We start from the raw sequence: 19,485 nt of genomic DNA, 5'->3' as shown, positions 1-19,485 counted from the left end.
CTTCTTTTATTTTTGAGCTTTATGTGTCTTTGTGGTTTACTTTTTGGGTATGAAGAGCTGGTTCGTCTAAGCTTCTGGTTCTCTCTTTTGATTTTATATTGGTGTGGCTGGACTGATTTTGTCTTCAGGAGTTCCGCGGTGGCCCACTTCCAATGTGGATCAGAAGTTTTCAGACTTTCTCCTTAGGTCTGGAATCTTCTAAGAATGATTTTGGCCTCAGGAACTTGGGTGTTGGACTGACCTGAGATCCTGGCCGTGGCTTGCCATGCAGGGATGCAAAGGCAAATGTGGTGGGAAGAAGCCCCAAGATTTCCCAGGGAGTGGATTGAGTAGCTGGGTTGTACTGGATGCAAAGGATCAGGGAGCGGAAAGATAAACCTCAGAGCCCCAGAAAGAGGCTGTCAGCCCCAGAAACAGGCTAGCGGGTGTTGAAGGGTCAGGGAAGTAAAGGGAGGTGAGGGCAGGGCCAGGTCCAGAAGCAGTGCTCCTGGGGCCCAGGGAAGGCACTAAGTTGGTCTGGGTGAAAAAGATCAGGAAGCAGTATTGGTTCCCCAGGTGTCTGGGGACCCAGGACTAGGAATGGCACAGGGCCCAAACTAGTAGAGAGCAGCGGGGAAGATGGAAGGTTGAATGTGGCTTGGGGAGTCAAGGCACGGAGGTCTGCTCTATAGACTTACCCCAAGAGGCCTGAGGATAGGAGTGCAGGCTAGGAGAGTTAGCGGGTGGTACAGGTCCCGGGAAGCAGAGAGAGGTGAGGGCGTGGCCAGGTCCAGAAGCAGTGCTCCTGGGGCCCAAGAAAGGTACTAAGTTGTTCTGGGTGAAAAGGATCAGGAAGCAGTATTGGTTCCCCACATGTCTGGGGCCCCAAGACTAGGAATGGGGCAGGGCCCAAACTAGGAGTAGAGAACAGCGGGGGAGATGGAAAGGTGAATGTGGCTTGGGGATTCAAAGCACAGAGGGCTGCGCTATAGACTTACCCCAAGAGTTCTAAGGATGGGAGTGTAGCGAAATGGAGAAATTTTTTAAAGGTTAAAACCTCATTTAATTTTATACCGTTTATACTGAGTACAATAATATATAACTGTATTAATTTAACTGTAAACCTAAAAATTGACAGCCAATTTTGAAAGAGATGCATCTTAGCTCTGGAAATTGTTGCTGAATATGTCAATGCTGCTGTAATGAAATGCTTCTTCTAATTATGTGGTTATTAAATAAATAATTTTTTAAAAAGTTATGAGAAAATGGTGCTTTGCCAATTTTGTTGCAATAAAACACATCGATTTCAATGATATTTATGGGTTTATAAGCTAAGGAAAAAGCAACATTTTCATCTTGAGTCTCACCAGTGTGTCAAAGTGTGCACTAATGGGGGCAGCAGGAAAGAGTTAGGTGCCTTCCTTAATTGCTGCCCACCTTGTTTTTGGAGACAAGTTCTCTGTGTCCCCCCAGGTGGGATTATAGGTGTGTGCTGCCATGCCCAGCTTTTTACATGAGTGCTGGAGACAAGCTCAGGTATTCACGTTTGTGTGGCAAGCGTCCTCGCTGAGTCACCTCCCCAACCCCTCAATTTACATTTTTAACTAAATAAAGTATATTCCACTTTTGGAATACAATTAGTAGGTTACTCAGGCAAATTGATTAATTTTAGTATATGGGCAAGGTATCTATTTTGAAATCCCTCTTTATATACCTGGACAGTTATTGGGAAGGACTTTAGAGTTGAGTAACATTTAATCTCTATTTGTCTACATTTTGGAGCATTCCAACAGGCTTTGAGAGAGTTTACTAACTATAATTTCATATCATTTAAAATGTAAAAAAGAAAAAAAATGTAGTCCCCATTCACAATGCACACTGACAGGCTCTGTTTAGGCTTGACACATCCTACCCACTATCATTACCATGTGGGTATAACTCAGAGACACTGGTCACTGTTCCAAATCATTCTCAGACTAATATTTCTGAAGATTCTTTATAAGAAAATATTAATTCCAGAGTTTACCTACATTTTGCTTTCTGATGATCAAACTCATTATAATGGTAAGATTGATTAGTGGTATACGTACCATTACAGGGAGGCAGCTGGCAGGCTCTGGTGGACTCGGGCTTTTCACCATCACAGTCATCTCCAGCCCTGCAGAGGACCTGTCTCACCTCTGTTCCTTCACCACAGGTCACCGAACACTACAAAGAGAAAGGCTGTAATTACAGGTATTTATTCCACCAGGACCAGGCACATGTATACTCACAGGTGCCCACATACAACCCCTTTGCCAACTCCGGAGTTCCTTCTTAAGGAGGAGGTGCTGTGAAGAGGTTTTGAAGACAGATAACCATGGATTTATATCTTGGCTCCATTATTTAGCAGCTGGGGCATGTTAATTTTTCTCTGAATCACAGCACTCTCATTTAGGTAACTAGAATAATAACTGCCCCAGAGGACTGCTGAAGCATTGTATGAAAAACAGGAAAAATGCCTGGCACCTAGTGAACAGCTGGCATAAAAGGAGCCATAGTTATGCTGTCAGGCTGCCCAGAGAAGCCAGTCCTGGAATGTAGTTGCCCACTCCTGTATTTTTCTTACAGATGGAAGAATTTATTGCAGCTCTAGAATAAAGCTGATAAACTCATGGACTATTGAGGTAGGCAGGGCTAGAAGCTTTGTTCCAGGTCCCTGAGGAGGAACGGGACAGGATTTCTCCACAATGTCCTGTGTGGATGACAGGGCCTTGCCTGTTCCTCACTTGCTAGGAACGGTCTCCACTTTCTCCTTTGCCTGCTGTTTGATGCTCATTCCTCCTATGAGCCCTCTTCCTATGGCCCATGATTCCTTATTTTGAGTCTTTAGAAATAGCAAGCACAAGTGGTAATATAGACAACAACGAGTCAGCCAGTCACCAAACACCATTTGACCCCTGGCACTGGCTGGGTACTGGGGAAGAAAGGCACATGATCTTTGGACTCAGGAGTCCCAAAATGCTCTGTCCTGAGCTGCACACTAGAACTGATCTTGTTCCTGCCTTATGAATATAGAGGGGGATCTACTGTGAGGACACCACCAGGCAGGCAGGAGTTTGAACTATGACAATGAACCTTGTTGTAGGATGGAGCAATTGCTAGAAAGAGACAGGGAAGAACAAGCTGGGTGAAAGGAGTTGGCTTGAACAAGCATGGTTTGTTTGGAACAGAAAATTTACCAGAACGAAGACAGAGTGAGAGCAATGACAACCATACCAGTAGAGCAGTGCATTGCATGCAGCATTGGGTTTAAAACTTTACGTAGGAATAGAGAAGTCACCAAAGACCTCAGAGGACTGGGGCCCTTTCAGATGCTTCCACATCACAAGACACCTGAACATGGTTTTCCACTACTACCTAATCTCAACTGCAAATACTATTTTAAAGTATTAACTATTCCTAGCATCCTTAGTTGGTTAGAAAATATGCCAGTTTTTCAGTTCACACAGAGCCTACTTGGTATTTAACTTCAATTAATATACACTGCACATGCTTAGTGAGAGACCAGCCAGGGCTACATAATGAGGAGAGAGAGAGAGAGAGAGAGAGAGAGAGAGAGAGAGAGAGGAGACTGAGACCCACACACCCACCTCATTCCAGGGCCCTGTTTTCCACTGGGCTGGGCATGACACTCTGTTACAAGGCCGGCGGCTCTCAGGACGGTCACCCATGCAGTACTTGCTGTGCACAGAGCGGTTGGTGCCATCATGGAGTGGCTGTAGGCAACGCACAGTGCGGAGCTGGAAGCCTGAGCTGCCACAGGTTTTGGTACAGTGTTCCCATTCTTCTGCTACCCATCTATGAAATGGGGATTAGGATGGATTCCTGTCACTGGGATGTAGATTGTGCAAATCCCCACACTGCAAAACCTAGGCATTGCCCCCTTTCTGAGCAAATACAGCTTAGGGAGGAACAGCTTTGGAAAATAGGCCCAATACTTTTCTTTTTCACCTATTGCCACTTTTTCTGCCTCTTGGTGCCTCTGGAATGTATCTTAAATTTACCCTAATTAAGTTTAGGCATGATGGTGGTTTTCAAAAGCAGCACCAGCTCATATTCAATCATAACCACTAACAGGTACAAAACCCTTAGGAGTGAATCAGAACAGGAATCCATTTGATGTTTGTACAACAAAAGGATTTGGCTGCTACTGCTTTTTCCATGAATTCTGCTGAGGTTACTCATTTTACTATTCTGAAATAATCATTGATTTCAAGAGTGCTACCTATCCTTTGTGGATATGTCCATTATTACTAGCTCTTAGTAGGCTAATAGAAGAAATCAGGTATTCAGGCTTTGGTAGAAAGTGCCTCCCAGGAATGTACCTAATAAACAATGCTTCTTAAGAGAAACATTCAAAAGTATTTCCTATAAAACATTCCCATAATCTAATATTAGTGCCTCAAAACTCTGAGAATCTGCTGTGTTTACATAGTTTTCTACTATATATGGTTCTTGAGACCTTCAGGGCCTCTCAGTGTTGAGTTCACCTGAAAACCAGAAATGTATATATCTACAAAGCGCACTTCAAATAAGAAACATATCTTTAAAGGAGAGTCACAATTGAGGCCTTCAAAGCTGACACAATTCCTTAGTCTACCTACCATATTTCATTTCCAGTTTGACAGACTAGGTCAGTCTTAAACTGTGCATACAAAGAGTACAAAAGTATTAGCATAATTTAGGACTTCATATTTATGGAAAGGATGGATAAAGTATATGCCTCAATTACATACATACTGACTAACCAGATGAAAGAGGAAAAAGATGAAATACACAAAAAGTTACTGTGCTAAAAGTCATTAAGTATTGTATCTGTGAATCGAATGGCTTTAGGGAGCTGTAACTGATGAGCAACACTCTCAGAGACCAGTGATGACTGCAAAATTGAAAACCTAAGCATATAAAACAAAAAGCTAACCTACAAAAGTCCCCAAAAGAAACTGGAAAATAGAGGAAAAAATTTCAAAGACAACATTCCAGAATTGAAAGAGACTACTAGTTTTTTTTTGTTTTTTTTGTTTTTTTTTTTTAAAAAAACAGGTTTTAAAATGTCATTGGCAAAAACATGGATGAACCTAGAGGCCATTAAGTTAGATAATCAGGAATATAATGCTAAATTTTGCATGGTTCCACATATGGAATCTAAGAAAAATGAATTCGTTCAAGTAGGAGGCAGAATGCGGGGGAGGGGGGGTAGAAGAGAATGGGGACTGTCCATCAAAAGACACAGCTGCATTTAGAAAAAGTCAGCTTTTGAGATCTACTGCACTGTGATCACTACAGCTAATAACAATGTGATACATATTTTTAAATTGCCATGTGTAGTGTTTTACAAGTGCATACCACAGTGAAAAGACCAGTAAAGACGGTGAGGGCTATGTTGATTGACCTGATTTTATCATTCTTTATCAAAATAGCACTTGTACCTCATAAATATGATTATCTGCCCATTGACATAAATCTACAAGTACACAAGATGGTCTTAATGACTGCTTCATCACTAGGAAAGTTTTAGATGGTAAGAACAAAAAGACCTTGAGAACTCTGAAAGACAAGCAAAAAAACAGGTCCTATAGAATTAAGAATCAAAAGGACAATCTTTCAACAGCAACACTAGAGTCTAGCCCACAGTGGGACAATGATTCTGAGATTCTGAGGGAAAATGTAGTTTAAAACTGTATCCATATGTGCATGCTTGCAGATGACAAGGTGAGCATAGAGGCAAGTCATTTCTCATACACTTCAACCTCTTACATCCTTTTCCTAAGAATCCACATTTAATTCTCGTATAAAATGTTTACTTTTAATATATGCTTTTTCCTTTAAGTCTATAGAAAACTAGAAGGTCTTAAAATAGATGAGTGAACTCAGAGGAGATGTAAACTATTTCAGGAAATAGGGGAACTCCAGGAGAGAGCTGGGCATGAGCCCAGGCTGAGGCAGAGACTGCGTCTGTTAACTAGAGAAAAGTGACAGGTGCTTAAGTGTTTAATATTGGAGGTGAATGTCCCCAGGGAAGAATAAACATTAATTAGTAAAAAGCAGTATGAAAACCAAATATAATAATTAAGACCTTTGTTTACTCTAAAAGAAACAGTTATACAAGAAAGGAAAGTACATTTGCTCTGGAACATGACTCAGCCATTGAGACACATGTGAATTTGAGTTCTTGGCATCAGAGATAGTCAAGGGTATGTGGTTGTCACTATTGAAAGTGTGAGAAAGAAGTGAGTTCAGTCTAGAAATGCTGTGACAAATGCTAAATATTCACATTCCACAAAAGAAATTTAATACTTAATGTCTAACCAGCCACTTCCTCCCAAAATCAAGAGGTCAAATAATAGTCTACTTCTAGAAACTAGTAATTATCAAAAGGAAGAAAATAGGCAAAAGTGTTTTAGGAGCAGGACTACAGGGAAAGTTGGAGCACCACGGCTTTATCCTCCTGGAAAGATCTGATGATTTAAATAGGTACATGTAAAAGCTTTGAATAAAATACACTCAAACTTTAAAATCCCCCTATGACAGCAGGATCTGACAATAAGTGCTCACAGCGGGTGTGTACATTCCTGAATGTTGCACATGCGTCTGATAGGTTTCGGCTTTTTATTGACCTCACAGAAGCTGCGGTGAACCATTTTATTATCGCTCTTCCTACGGCATCCATATTTTGTATACTGAAAACCTGAAACAGGAAATGTTTGTTTAATCACTTAAAAGTATGCATTTGAATATTCCTTCAATCCTTTAATAAATACTTGAGTGCACACACGATAGCAGGTACTAGGACAGATACCATTTTAAAGTTAATCTTTCCAGAACTTACATTTAATAAAGAATAAATACTGAAGTTTGTTAAACAGAAGCTGTGTACTTGGTAGGGAGTGAAACTCTGAATGTGCATTGTCTTGTGTGAGGGATGGATATGAAAACCACTGTGAGAATCAAAACTGGGCAGCACAGGCCTTGGAGAGCTAAGCGATCGAGCACCAAAGGAACCCGAGGACAGGGCACCTGCTCAGCGGGCAGAGGGACAGGGAAAGCTTACAAGATCAATACATCCCTGAGCAGGATAGTGCAGCACAAAGAGTGTTAGAGAAAGAAAATAAAGCAAAGTTTACTTCAAGCAAAGGAAAGAACATGCGTGCAGGACATGCGTGAAGAGGGATGAGCTAAGGTAGCATCAGGTCTCCAAAGTGAAGACCCCCAGATAAGCATTTGGACTTTATCTTGAAGGTCATAGGGAATGGTTTACCAAAGGGGGTCTCCCAAAGTGTCATTTTGATATTTGTAAAACAATTTTTTTATTGAAAAATTTCCAACTTATAAAAAGGTTTTAAGGACCTCATAAGCATTGGAATAAACTCAAATTGATCTTGTGTTAACATGTCATATTTATTCCCTCTGTATAATTTACTATATGTGTAGATTTTTCCTGAATAATTTCAAACTAAGTTGTAGGCCTCTATTTTCATGTTTTTATTTTATGTGTATGAGTGCTTTGTCTGCATGTATATAAGTGTACCCATGTCACACAATGCCCATGGAGGTCAGAAGAGGGTATTGTATCCCCTGGAACTAAAATTATGGATGGCCATTAGCTGCCATTTGGGTGCTGGGAACCAAACCCAGCTCCTCTGCAAGAGCAGCATGTGCTCTTGACTGCTGAGCCATCTCTCCAGCCTCAGCTGCAGACCTCTTCATTTCTCAGTCCTAAACATTTCACGGCATTACAAAATAATTCTTAAAACACAATATGCAGATAATGTTCAGACTCTGTCACTCTCCTTGTAATGTCCCTTCTGACAATGCTTTCCTAGCTGGGGACTGTGTGCTTCATTTAACTCCCATGTCTTCTTAGCCTCCAGTAACAGGAATAAGTTTTCAAACCCTCTTTATCTTTCATGTATTCAACAGTCTTAAATTATTTTTGCACAATATCATAAATACGGCTTTGTTGAATTGTCTCCCAATGATGAGATTCAGCTTATGAACTTCTGGAAAGACCGCTACTTGAATGACTTTGTATCCTAAGGGCCACATTTTATATGATTAGCGGATTTTAATTCAGAGAATAATGTAATTCTACTCATTAATTTACATAAAAAGCTAGGAAAGAAATAGAGAGAGAGAAGAAAATCAGTCAGTCAAATTACAATAATCTTCCCTTTCCAAACAGTGATAGAAGCCTAATGAGGAAGACACAGATACAGTATATATCAAAATGGTATCTGATAAAGGCCTTAGGACAAAGTAGATGTTGAACACACAGCACAAGGGAAGATCTGATTCAAATATTTTACATCCCTTCCAGAAACACAGTTTTGAATTTTAAAGTGAAAATTTTGCTTATCCAGGAATTCCTTACTATGAATAGTTTGTTTTTATTTTTTAATTATTTAGTGCTTACTGTAATTTCCTGCCTGTTTAATTTTGTCATGGCTTGCTTAATGCTAGAATGTTTGTTTAGAACTTGATGAACAGAAGATGGGAGAAACTGAGGACAATCAGGTATACCTCAGGGATCTGTTCTGGGGAAATGAGAAAGGCAGTATGGTGCAGTGGCATGTGCACTTGGGAGACCTGGTTTGAATCCTGGTATTGGGAGAACTCCTTATATTCTCTGTGCTTCATTTTCACCATCTGTATACTAGAGATCAATCCAGAACTCACATAGAGCCATTATGAATGTTGACACAGGATATCTGATGCTTTCAGGATAGCAGCTGGCTTCCATCACAGCATGATCAGATATGTGGTTATATGTTACTAAATGCTCTATTACAAACACAAATGGAAAATAAATGCATAGACATGAACAATAAAATGGACAAGGGTAGCAACCAGAGTGCATTGAATTTAGGAAAGTTTTAGGGTTTGGGAAAAGTGATGATGGGCATTTCTGCATTAAACACGGGACATAAAGAACCTAGAGAAAGAGCAAGGGGATTTTATGGTCTACCACTGTAATAAGTGGAATCATCCCCTTTGCCAGTTCTGAGAATTAGTAACGATGTTCTTTATGCATACATCCTGATTACTGTTGATATTTCTCCTCCAATACAAACTGCAGCCTCAAATCAGAGATAGTTCTTGGTGAAAGACTGGCTTTTTGTCTGACTTATATGTTAATATGAAACTCATTTTTTCACTAATTAAAAAGAGACATGAAAGGAGATGGGAAGAGAAAAGGGGTCATTGGGACAAGAGAGCATAATGGGGCTGAATATGATCAAAATACACTGTGTATTTGAATGAAAGTGTCATAATTCAACCCATTATTACATGTAACTAGTGTAGAATAATAAATTGATTCAAAATGTATACAGCTCTTACCTCCACCACAGGGTTTGGAGCACTGAGACCAACTCTTCAAAGCCCACTCAAAGGTGTCCAGCTCCTCCTGGATGACATTGTTGCTGTTGATTGTTGGTACGGAGTCTTCATGAATGATGTACTTATATGTCAGGCTGGAGCGTGTGTCATTCTCTTGAGGTATGATCTAGTGTATACACGAAATTGAAAAAGCCACAGTAAACATTATTTCATAATCTTACTTGAAATATACATATATGTGTGGAGAATATATTTAAATAGAGTTACATCATATGGGGTGCTAATGCTCCCCCCAAGAGTCCTAAACTAACAAAACCCCAGTGCCAGGCATGGAAAACCTCCCTTCAGCTTGTTGGTAAAGGAGGGGGATCCAAGAGACTCCCAACCAATACAGGCTATTAAGTGTTAATCTTATTTGCCTCCCAGAACTCAAAAGTAACTCTATTGGCTTTAAATTTTGAGTGAAAATTTAAGTGTTTCAGAGTATTTTCTTTTTTTAAAATTGGAAAACTTTATTTTCTAAAACAGAATGTTTCTTGATTCCAACAGCTCTTATGGCTATCTAAATCTTTCAGCCCTGACAGCCTAGCAGCCATGATCTAGATACAAAGCTGGGGTTCAGGGCTTCAGAGAGGAAGAGAAGCCATGACCATTGCTTATTCACGATTGCCTTCTAGCTATTAACTTCCTACCTTTTTCTATACTCATTATTAGAACTAGCCCAAAGTCTTGAGGCATACCATCATGTTGGTTATGGATGGAGGCTTTGAAGTCTTGTAGCCATGCTGCTGGAAAGGGATGGAATTCTTTAAGAGTCAAAAAGACCTTCTGTTCTCTAGTCATTTGAACTTAAATGCTTTACACGATTTTCAGACTTAAGAAATTTTTGTTTGTGCTACATTTAAAACAATAATAAGTTCTAGAATAATAATCATCTCTTCCTGTCTTTGACTATTATCTCATTTCTTCTTATTTATCTTTTTTTGAATTCCAGTTAAATGTATATTAGGTCTTTCCATTCTGTTCCATCTTTAGAGCCTGCCTTCTTTGTATATTTGTGTGGAACAGCACCCAGTATCTGCTAGGCATATATAAGACCACTGACTATAAGGAACTCTCTGCTTCCTTCAGACTCCTGGAGAGGATGCTAGGTGAACCTCCTAGACAGACAGACCATCTCCTTGGAATTGTGAGCACACTTACAAACCTGTACTAAGTAAGGCTTATGTGGAGTGACCAGATCTTTGTCTTTGATCAGCCCTCAAATCCTTCTAGCTCCCTAAAGGAAATAATGGATAATGTTCCAATAATTAACATAAAAAATAGGATGCTCCTCTAGTGAGTAAAGACAGCTTTAAACTGTGTAAATCAAAACCAAAAAAGAACTTGTAAGAGGCAAATTCTATACTTCCTGTAGATATCCAAAATATTAATATTTCTCCCTGATTTTTGAAGGTGAATTGAAAGCTGAGAAAATTCTTTGAGAGTATACCTAAACCACAAGGAATGCTAACAGATGTTCTCAATACACAAGGAGATAAAGACTTAAAGAACCTCAGAAATGGGAAATTTGTGGCTAAATATAAAAACCTACTTTTTGCTTTTGTTATCTTTTATCTTTAACTTATTCAAATAAAATATAATACTGTTCAGTTTATAATGTATACTGTTATAATATATGAGAATTCTAGACACAAAACTGGGAGATAAATAGACTTACAAAAACAAGCAATTAAATATTCATGTATTTTAGATGAGCATCTTTTAAGATAAATTGATTATAACATTATAAACAAAATAAACTACATAATAGTCTGCATGGCACATACCAGAACAATAACGGGGTCATGTAAGGGCCCATCAGTGTGAAGAGTTTCAATGTCATCTTCAATGTTATAATCCCACTCCACACCAAGATCTATGAAGGTCCGTGATTTGGCTTCCTCCCCTTTGCCATTTAAAATGTAGTGACCTGTAGCTTGATTCTTAATAGCTAAAGGAAAGAAAATGAGTAACCAGCATACATTTTATCAGATGATAGTGTTGAAGGCCCACAATGAGTCTTCCCCCATCTACTTATTAATAAAAATAATGACCCTGCTTCTCTATTAATGTCAAGCAGTCAAAATGAATGTTAGTTCTAATGATTTCCCCATTCCATTTATTAGGTATTTAAACCATTGAGAAGCATTCCTACTAAGTTAAGAGATGGCAAGGTAGCTAATTAGGCAAAAATAATGTTTGCAAATATTCCTATTTGAAACATTGTCAAAGAGGTTAAAAAACTGTAATTCATTAATACTACAAATTTCCTTGGAAGCCAGGACCATCTTGGAAATAATAGTTAATGAACAAAAAAGAATCTCTTTAAAGATTATGAAAACATTGATAACTACTCTAAACAGCTGAACTGATTTCCAGGGCAATAATTTTTCTGATGATGGTAAAATTCCCAGGTCATATCACTTACTTATATTGTTAAATAAAGCTACTTACTATAGATAGATTTCTAATGTATTACATATCTACTGTAATGATGCAAAATATTTCTCTAGTCAGAAAAATAATACATGTAAAAATAAGTTAAATTTTAAAATTTGAAAGTATATATCAGTAAGTCAGAAAAAACCATAATTCTAACATCACTGTAAACACATAAACATATAAAATAAGTAATTTTATTAAATTTATTAAATGTACTTATTCCTCTTAATCTTTTAAACTAGTTATTTCAAGGATGATCATCTGAATTATAGAATGAAAACTAAGGATTTTAGCTACTAGGGAAAAATTATAGGAGAATGCTTCTAAGTTATGCCATCTGATAGTGAATAAAATTTCTATATTTCTGAGAACCAATTTTATGAATCAACAAAACCTTTTAAAAGGTCACACATTAAAAACACAAGTTGCTACAAGATTTCATGGAGGAGACAGATGATTCCTAAGCTAAGACATCTTAGCATATGAACTGGCCAAGCACTTATTGCTTGAATGTGTGACAGTTATGCTTACACTTGTGAATGTACTTTAAATACAAACTCCTTTAAAGTGACATTATATGTGATCTCTTATAAGAGAGGAAAAGAATTGTCTTCTGAAAACTACAATCACTCATGCAAGTGGATCTGTATGAGCCAATCAACAAACTGACACTTTTCAGTAATGAGGAAAAATTAACATTGGAATAGCAAAAATTCTCCTGTGGTTGCTTTATAAAGAATATGAAATCTATACAAAAACAAGAGATTGTATATACAGGCACAGTATGCATCAACCAGGTATGATGAATTCCTCTGATATCTTCCTTTAATTTAGTACACACTACTTTTCTCATCTCCTAATTCAGAGCAAAAGAGGCATGATGAATATAAACTTGTAAAAGTATTTTCTCATGAATGATGAACCAACCCCTTTTCAACCCAAAATGTAAGTTTTAGTTTGGCATATTTTTCATTTTATTTTGTCTTTTTTTTTTTTTTCTGGAGCTGAGGACCGAACCCAGGGCCTTGTGCTTGCTATGCAAGCGTTCTACCACTGAGCTAAATCCCCAACCCCCATATTTCTCATTTTAAAGTATAGATGGTTGGAAATTTCAAAATTTCACATAATAGCACTTATACATACGTGTCATTCTTGCATATATATGTATATATACTATATGTGCATACACATATATGTCCCTATATGTGTGGCATCTTTGACATTTCACATTTAAGTGCATGTAAAAGCAGTGCCAGCAGACAGAAACACTTACCAAGAACATGAGGAGAAGCCTCGTCTTCTTGGATCAACACATGTCTAGCCCCAGGGGGTATATCAAACATCTTAAGGTACCCTTTGCATGTGTAGTGAATATTGGAGAAAGCAAAGAAAACAAAAGCAACACCATGGTTAGGGGAGCATGGCACCTTACTGCTCCTGCATGCAGAAGAGGGCATCCATAAACTGAAAGGTGCATTTCAGAAATTAACTCCACAGCTTTAGGGCAACTGGCATGAGAAGAAACGTCTTTTTTTTTCTATTAAAGAGAAAAATTCATAGGCTGCACTGACCTATGAACTGCATCAATTCAGGCAAATCTTACACTTTCCTGAGTCAATCTATGTAAGTCTATTTTTCAAAATCAGATTTTTAAAATGGGGCTGATTTTTAATAAAAGTTCTTAGGTGGTGACTTTGAGATATTTCATCTGCCTTTTGCATAAAGCTGAAACACTAGAAATAGACTTTTAAATATTAAAATATTTCAATATATGAAAGCCTATCTTAAAGAAACTACAAAAGAAAAACCAATGAAAACCTTTCATTTTCCTTGTGGTCACCAATTAATTAAAAAATTTTAAGGATGTTTTAATGGTATTTTAACACATTTAATAGATTGGACCAAAGCATTTGGTTTAAAAACTGAATACAGGTTATGTGTGCTGTATTGTTTCACTCTGGCCTCAGTCTTCTAAGACAGAAATTATAAATTAATAGGCTTAAATTGGCCATTAGGCTTTTAAATTCATGTATCATTCTTCTTACTATCAGTGTCATACATGAAAAACCTTATCACATGTCCTAAAATTACCTTAAGATCACTTACAAATATCATAAATTTACAATACAGCTAGCTGAGAGATTTTTTGTTTTTTTTTTTTTTTTTCAGAGCTTAAAAAAAAAAAACACCTTTTTTTTTGTGTGTGTATTAGTGTTTGCCTGCCTGTATGTAAATTCACCTGAGTGTGCAATACCTGTGGAGGCCAGAAGAGGGTGTCAGGTCCCCTGGAACTGGAGTCACTGATGATTGTTAGCCACCATGTGGGTGTTGGGAACCAAACCTGGATTCTCTGCAAGGGCAGCCAGTACTCTTACCCACTGAGTCATCTCTCCAGCCTAGATTGAGATGTTATATCTCATGTCCATTCTAAATATGATAAAAAATATTTTTTAATATTTTATGTATATACATGTATTGCCTGCATGTAGGTAAGTGCACCCATGTCGTGCAATGCCCATGGAGGACAGAAGAGGCTGTCAGATACCCTGGAACTGGAGTTACAGTTGTTAGCTGCCATGTGGGTGCTGGGATTCAAACCCTGGTCTTCTGTAAGAACAACCAGTGTTCTTAACTGCTGAACCATCTCTCCAGCCCTGATAAAAATATATTGTATGAAATTCACAATAATTAAAATATAAATGAGTAAGATCCAGGTGTGATGTTTCATCCTGTGAGGCAGGAGGATCTTGAGTTTGAAACTAGCCAGGGCTATATAGGAAGACCCTGTCTAAAGAAAATGAATATAGAAAATTATGTGACATAACTTTATTATGAAGTATCTAATTCATATAGGATGAGTGCTGGAATTCAGGTAACAATATACAATTATTGATGGAATCAGAAAAAAATTTTCTATCATTTGCATATACCATTAATATCTAGCTATAGGCAGATTTATCCAACTTCTACATAATATCTATTAGCGTCCTTAATTAGTGGCCATATGGGATCTGGGTTTTCAGCACTTTAACCTAAGGTAAAGCCCAAGATATGAGCTGTACCATGTTTGCCTGAGTTAAGCAACTGCTAGAAGCAATGTGCTTAAGATGCCAAGAAGAGCAAAACAGCTTGATGCCATTTATGGATGCCCATCTTTCTGCAGTTGACTACTACTTACCCAGTACATTTTTAGCTTCTCTTGTTTCAGCAAGAGAAATATTACGAGCTCCTTTGGGTAATGTGAACGCACCTCTCGTCTTCCCTTAAATAGAATGCCGTTAATTAGTGGAGGTTTCATGTTTATCAAAGTCTTGCTGTTTCATTGACTATCCCATAAGCCATACAGTTTTTAATAGGTAAGTTATAAGTTCTGTAACTTTATATGTTGGAGTCACAATATATCTACAATAGTTAGCTAATGCCGATAAACTGTTAATAGTCAATGAAAGTAAGACTAAGCATGAATGCAGAATGATGTAGGTGATTGGAAGTTGAATACTTGCAGATTTCATTTTCCAGCAACTTGAGTTCTTTATGGCATCTCTTGCTTAAATGTTTGCCTGTTGGAAAAGGTTAATTAGTCTATTGAATGACTATGATGACATTAGTGCAAAGAAATGGAGGTAGGTTGTCTGAGCAATTTGAATCTGTGTGACTGAGGAACACTTTCACATGTTCTTTTGACCTTGGTTCTCAAGTTTAGCATAATTTTTGAAGTTGTCTGAAAAAGAGTATCATTTCCTTAAATTACAATAGAATACAGAAATAATGACCACAGTAAAATTTTTCCTTATATTAATTCACCCTGAAAATAAAAGTAATTATTTCATACTCCCCAAAGAAAAGAATAACATAAACTTCAATAAGTAAGCACAGTTCACTATTTAATTGCAATAGAGAGAAAATTATATTTGATTCTAATGCAATCATAATATTAATAAAGCAAACAATTAAAAGTATAAAAGAAATGAAATCAGCTAGTCAGAAATGGCATTAATTTCTTTTAAATAATTCTCAAAGGACAAAGCCTGGTGATTTATCACGAAAGAATAGCAAAGATGTGCGTAGACAGCACTAGGGATCACATTTGAACATGGCCACCTCACTCCACCATCTGAAACAGTGTCACAGAGCAGGCCTGACATTTGATACTATAGTCAGGTAACCAGGGTACAGTGGGTATGAAGGGATTATGATGAAATGAAGAATTACTCCATTTGGGTGAACACTAATATAGCATTTTATGCTTTCTTCTATAAATTACAATCGTTACAATGTATTAAAATTAAACCAAATTTCTTCATGTTTGTTTTCTTTAGTTTTTTCACATCCCATCAGATATACTGAAACTGTTTTCCAAGATTTGGGAGAATCTTCATGAAAACATCATAACAAACTTTTCCTTAAATCCTGAATTTTCAGAATTATTTCCCCAATAAATCCTAATTAGATAAATATTGTTATACCATATAAATATTTGCATCTAAATATTAGGAAATTCACAATGAAATTTATGAAACCAATATTTTTACATATTATTTGTTGCAAGGGGATAGATTTCTGTTCCATCTTTTGACTCTGTGCTGCACACTAAACTTTATGTTAATGATGGTGTAAGGAGAACAAAAGCTCATACATGTGAGTGATCATAATTCAGATTATTTTTCAGTTGTATCTGTATTTTGCTTAAAATAAACTACTAAAGATGATGTGATGTATGGATGCTAACTTCATAAATATACAAACAGGATAAGACTGTTCACTTTTAAAATAAAAATACATGAAAATGATGTAACATAGTAAAAGTTAAATTTTTGTAATTTTTTACACTTCTAGCCAATAATTTATGTACTACAAATATTTTTTAAAAAGCCTTAATTCTTGCATTTTTTTGGTCTTTTTGAGACAGGGTCTCCCTATAGCCCCAACTCTTCTGGAATCCACTATGTAGACCAGGCTGGCCTTGAACTCATAGAGATCCGCCTGCCTCTGCCTCCCGAGTGCTGGGATTAAAGATGTGCGCCGTTCTCCTGAATGCTATGAAGTATATTTTCGTTATATTTATACTCTCCCCTTCTGCATCCCTCTTATAGTCGTACCCCCCCAATCAGAGTGAATTTTATTTTTTAATGATTTATTTTTATTTAAGCTACTTTAAAAATACTATCAACTAATATCAACTGGTAAAATATCAACTAATTTCTGTAACATCCATTGAGGAAAAACTTGCAATTCTAAAAGAATTCTCTAAAGAACAAGAAGCAGAAAAAGGTATTATTCATCAGGAGAACACGCATCTTACCAAGTTTCCTTGGTGTTCTGATAAACGTCCCCTTCACAGTTCGACAGTGGGAATTGTCTCCTCCACAGACCCCACATTTATCCTCAACCTTGTTGGAACCAATTTCTTTATCGCAGCCCACTTTCTGGAGAAAAAAAAGATGTTAAATATGGCTAATTTTAATGTGCCAAGTAGCAAACAACATCCCAGAGGATGGCTAAGCCTTTATTTAGTCATGGCACACAACCAGCAAGTTTGTGCCAGATTTGATTGGCATGATGATTTTTCAGACCCCAGGTTTTTTGAAGAATTAGTGTGAAATCAAATGACACATGAGTCATAGTTTAGGCAATAAATAATAAATGCACTTGGTCTACTGAAATATTTTCATCAACATAATTGTCCTACATCATTACCAAAGATTAGTAAGCTGGTCTTGTAAGCTGGTGCTGGGGAGAAAAACACAACAAATCGATAGCATGGTGCTTTCCCTCCATTGCTCTCATTTTCATAATGGTGGACAATAATGTAGTGAGTTATACATTCCTGTAATCTTGTACAAATGAGTTTGGATGTAGACAAAACTTCCCCAGAGTGCCAGAGACTTTCATAAGGCCCTGATGGGACACAGAGAGTAGAAAGGCTTTTCAGAAATGTAAAAGGTTCAGATAGTTATAAAACTTACGTTCATGGAAAAGTGAGTTCAGAGATCACCCTTCATATCTAGGTGAAAGCCAGTTGAAAGAGGTGTTTCAGGACACAGAAAGCATTGCAAAAGCTCTGATGACAACAGGCTGTGGAAAGCCCTGAATGTCAGATACAGTTTACATTTTCACATTACATTTCACTACTGAAGGCCTTTTTGGATTGGGCAGGATTCTCAAGTAAATAGGCTAATAATACATGAGTTAATATTGTACTCACAAGTTTGGCATGATAACAGGCAGGGGAACGAACATTTAGTGTGCTAAATACGGTTGGGGGTAAAATGTGATATTACATCTTCTATTATTTATTTTTGTCCTCGAAGAGTGTTGGAAACTTAATCCCGAATGCAACAGTGTTGGGAGGCAGGGCCTAAGGAAATGTGGGTAGGCCGGGTGTGGGCTTACACCTGGCAATCCCAGCAATAGGAAGGCTAAAACAGGAAGATCACAGTAAGTCTGTGATCAGACTGAGCTATACAGTTGAGTTCTAGGCCAGCTTGGGCTGATGGAGTGAGATGATATGTGAAAACAAGACAAAATTTTTAAAAAAACTGCCATGATTAGATCACAAGGCCTCTGCTGTCATGAAAGAATTTTTTAATATTTTATTATTTTTTATTTTATGTGTATGAGTGTTATGCCTGCATGTAGGTAAATGCACCCGTGTTGTGCAATGCCCGCGGAGAACAGAAGAGGCTGTCAGATCCCCTGAAACTGGAGTTATGGATAGTTGTTAGATGCCATGTGGGTGCAGGGATTTGAACCTGGGTCTTCTGCAAAAACAAGCAGTGTTCTTAACTGCTGAGCCATCTCTCCAGGCCCTAAGTTGTATTTTTTCATCCATTCAGCCATTTTATGTTTTGTTCAGATATTTTAATCCATTTACACTTAATTTTTGATAGGCAAACTGTCACAAGAAAAGAATTCAGGAAAGGGGGGATCAGAGAAGACAGGTATTGTCAAGGGGGGAAATGGGGATAATAGGGGTATTTTAAAAATATTTTATTATTATTTTTTATTTTATGTGTATGAGTGTTATGCCTGCATGTAGGTAAATGCACCCGTGTTGTGCAATGCCTGCAGAGGACAGAAGAGGCTGTCAGATCCCCTGGGACTGGAGTTACGGACAGTTGTTAGCTGCCATGTGGGTGCTAGGATCAAAACCGGGTCTTCTGCAAGAACCGTCAGTGTTCTTGACCACTGCGCTATCTCTCCAGCCTCTTGAAAGAATTTTTAATGTGCTTATCATGGAAATGGATTGGTCGTAATGAGTGAGAATGTCATAAAGTGACTGCCTTCTGCCATCTCTGGTGTACAGTTTCTCTTTCCCTTGCAACTTTGTGTGTAGATGACTCAGCAGGAAGATGTCAGACTGGCACCATGCCTTTGGCACCAGCACCGTTCCTGCCTTTGGTCTTTCCAGTCTCCAGAACCAGGAGCCAACACACCAAAAACTCAATTGTCATGAGCTTTCTGGCTTTTGTTTTCTTTATATATAAATTACTCAATTTGTGACACTGTTTTACAGCAACATAAAATACACTAAGACATCTACTCTCAGGGACAATGCGGTTCAACTATAAGGCATCTGCATAGTTTAATTTGTCTAAAGTGAAAAAGAAATAGATGTTGGGAGCACTATTCTACTTAATG

At 37.7% G+C, this 19,485-nt stretch overlaps 1 protein-coding gene across 1 annotated transcript in view; it reads right to left on the bottom strand.

The window, feature by feature from the left end:
- The window catches only part of LOC103735052 (A disintegrin and metalloproteinase with thrombospondin motifs 3), a 90,907-nt gene that overhangs the window by 13,473 nt on the left and 57,949 nt on the right, over positions 1 to 19,485 (bottom strand). The window contains exons 12-18 of the mRNA XM_008834145.3: positions 17,147 to 17,270; positions 13,118 to 13,198; positions 11,190 to 11,353; positions 9,361 to 9,526; positions 6,577 to 6,709; positions 3,612 to 3,819; positions 2,070 to 2,187 (exon numbers count right to left, since the gene is read on the bottom strand). Of these exons, the coding sequence (XP_008832367.2) occupies positions 2,070 to 2,187; positions 3,612 to 3,819; positions 6,577 to 6,709; positions 9,361 to 9,526; positions 11,190 to 11,353; positions 13,118 to 13,198; positions 17,147 to 17,270 (994 nt within the window). The remainder of the gene's footprint in view (positions 1 to 2,069; positions 2,188 to 3,611; positions 3,820 to 6,576; positions 6,710 to 9,360; positions 9,527 to 11,189; positions 11,354 to 13,117; positions 13,199 to 17,146; positions 17,271 to 19,485) is intronic.

The sequence above is a fragment of the Nannospalax galili genome, unplaced genomic scaffold (assembly GCF_000622305.1).
Source record: "Nannospalax galili isolate Female #2095 unplaced genomic scaffold, S.galili_v1.0 scaffold477, whole genome shotgun sequence".
Classification (NCBI taxonomy): Eukaryota; Metazoa; Chordata; class Mammalia; order Rodentia; family Spalacidae; genus Nannospalax; species Nannospalax galili.
Note: the sequence above shows the minus strand (reverse complement) of the source record. Positions and strands in the feature narration are given on the sequence as shown.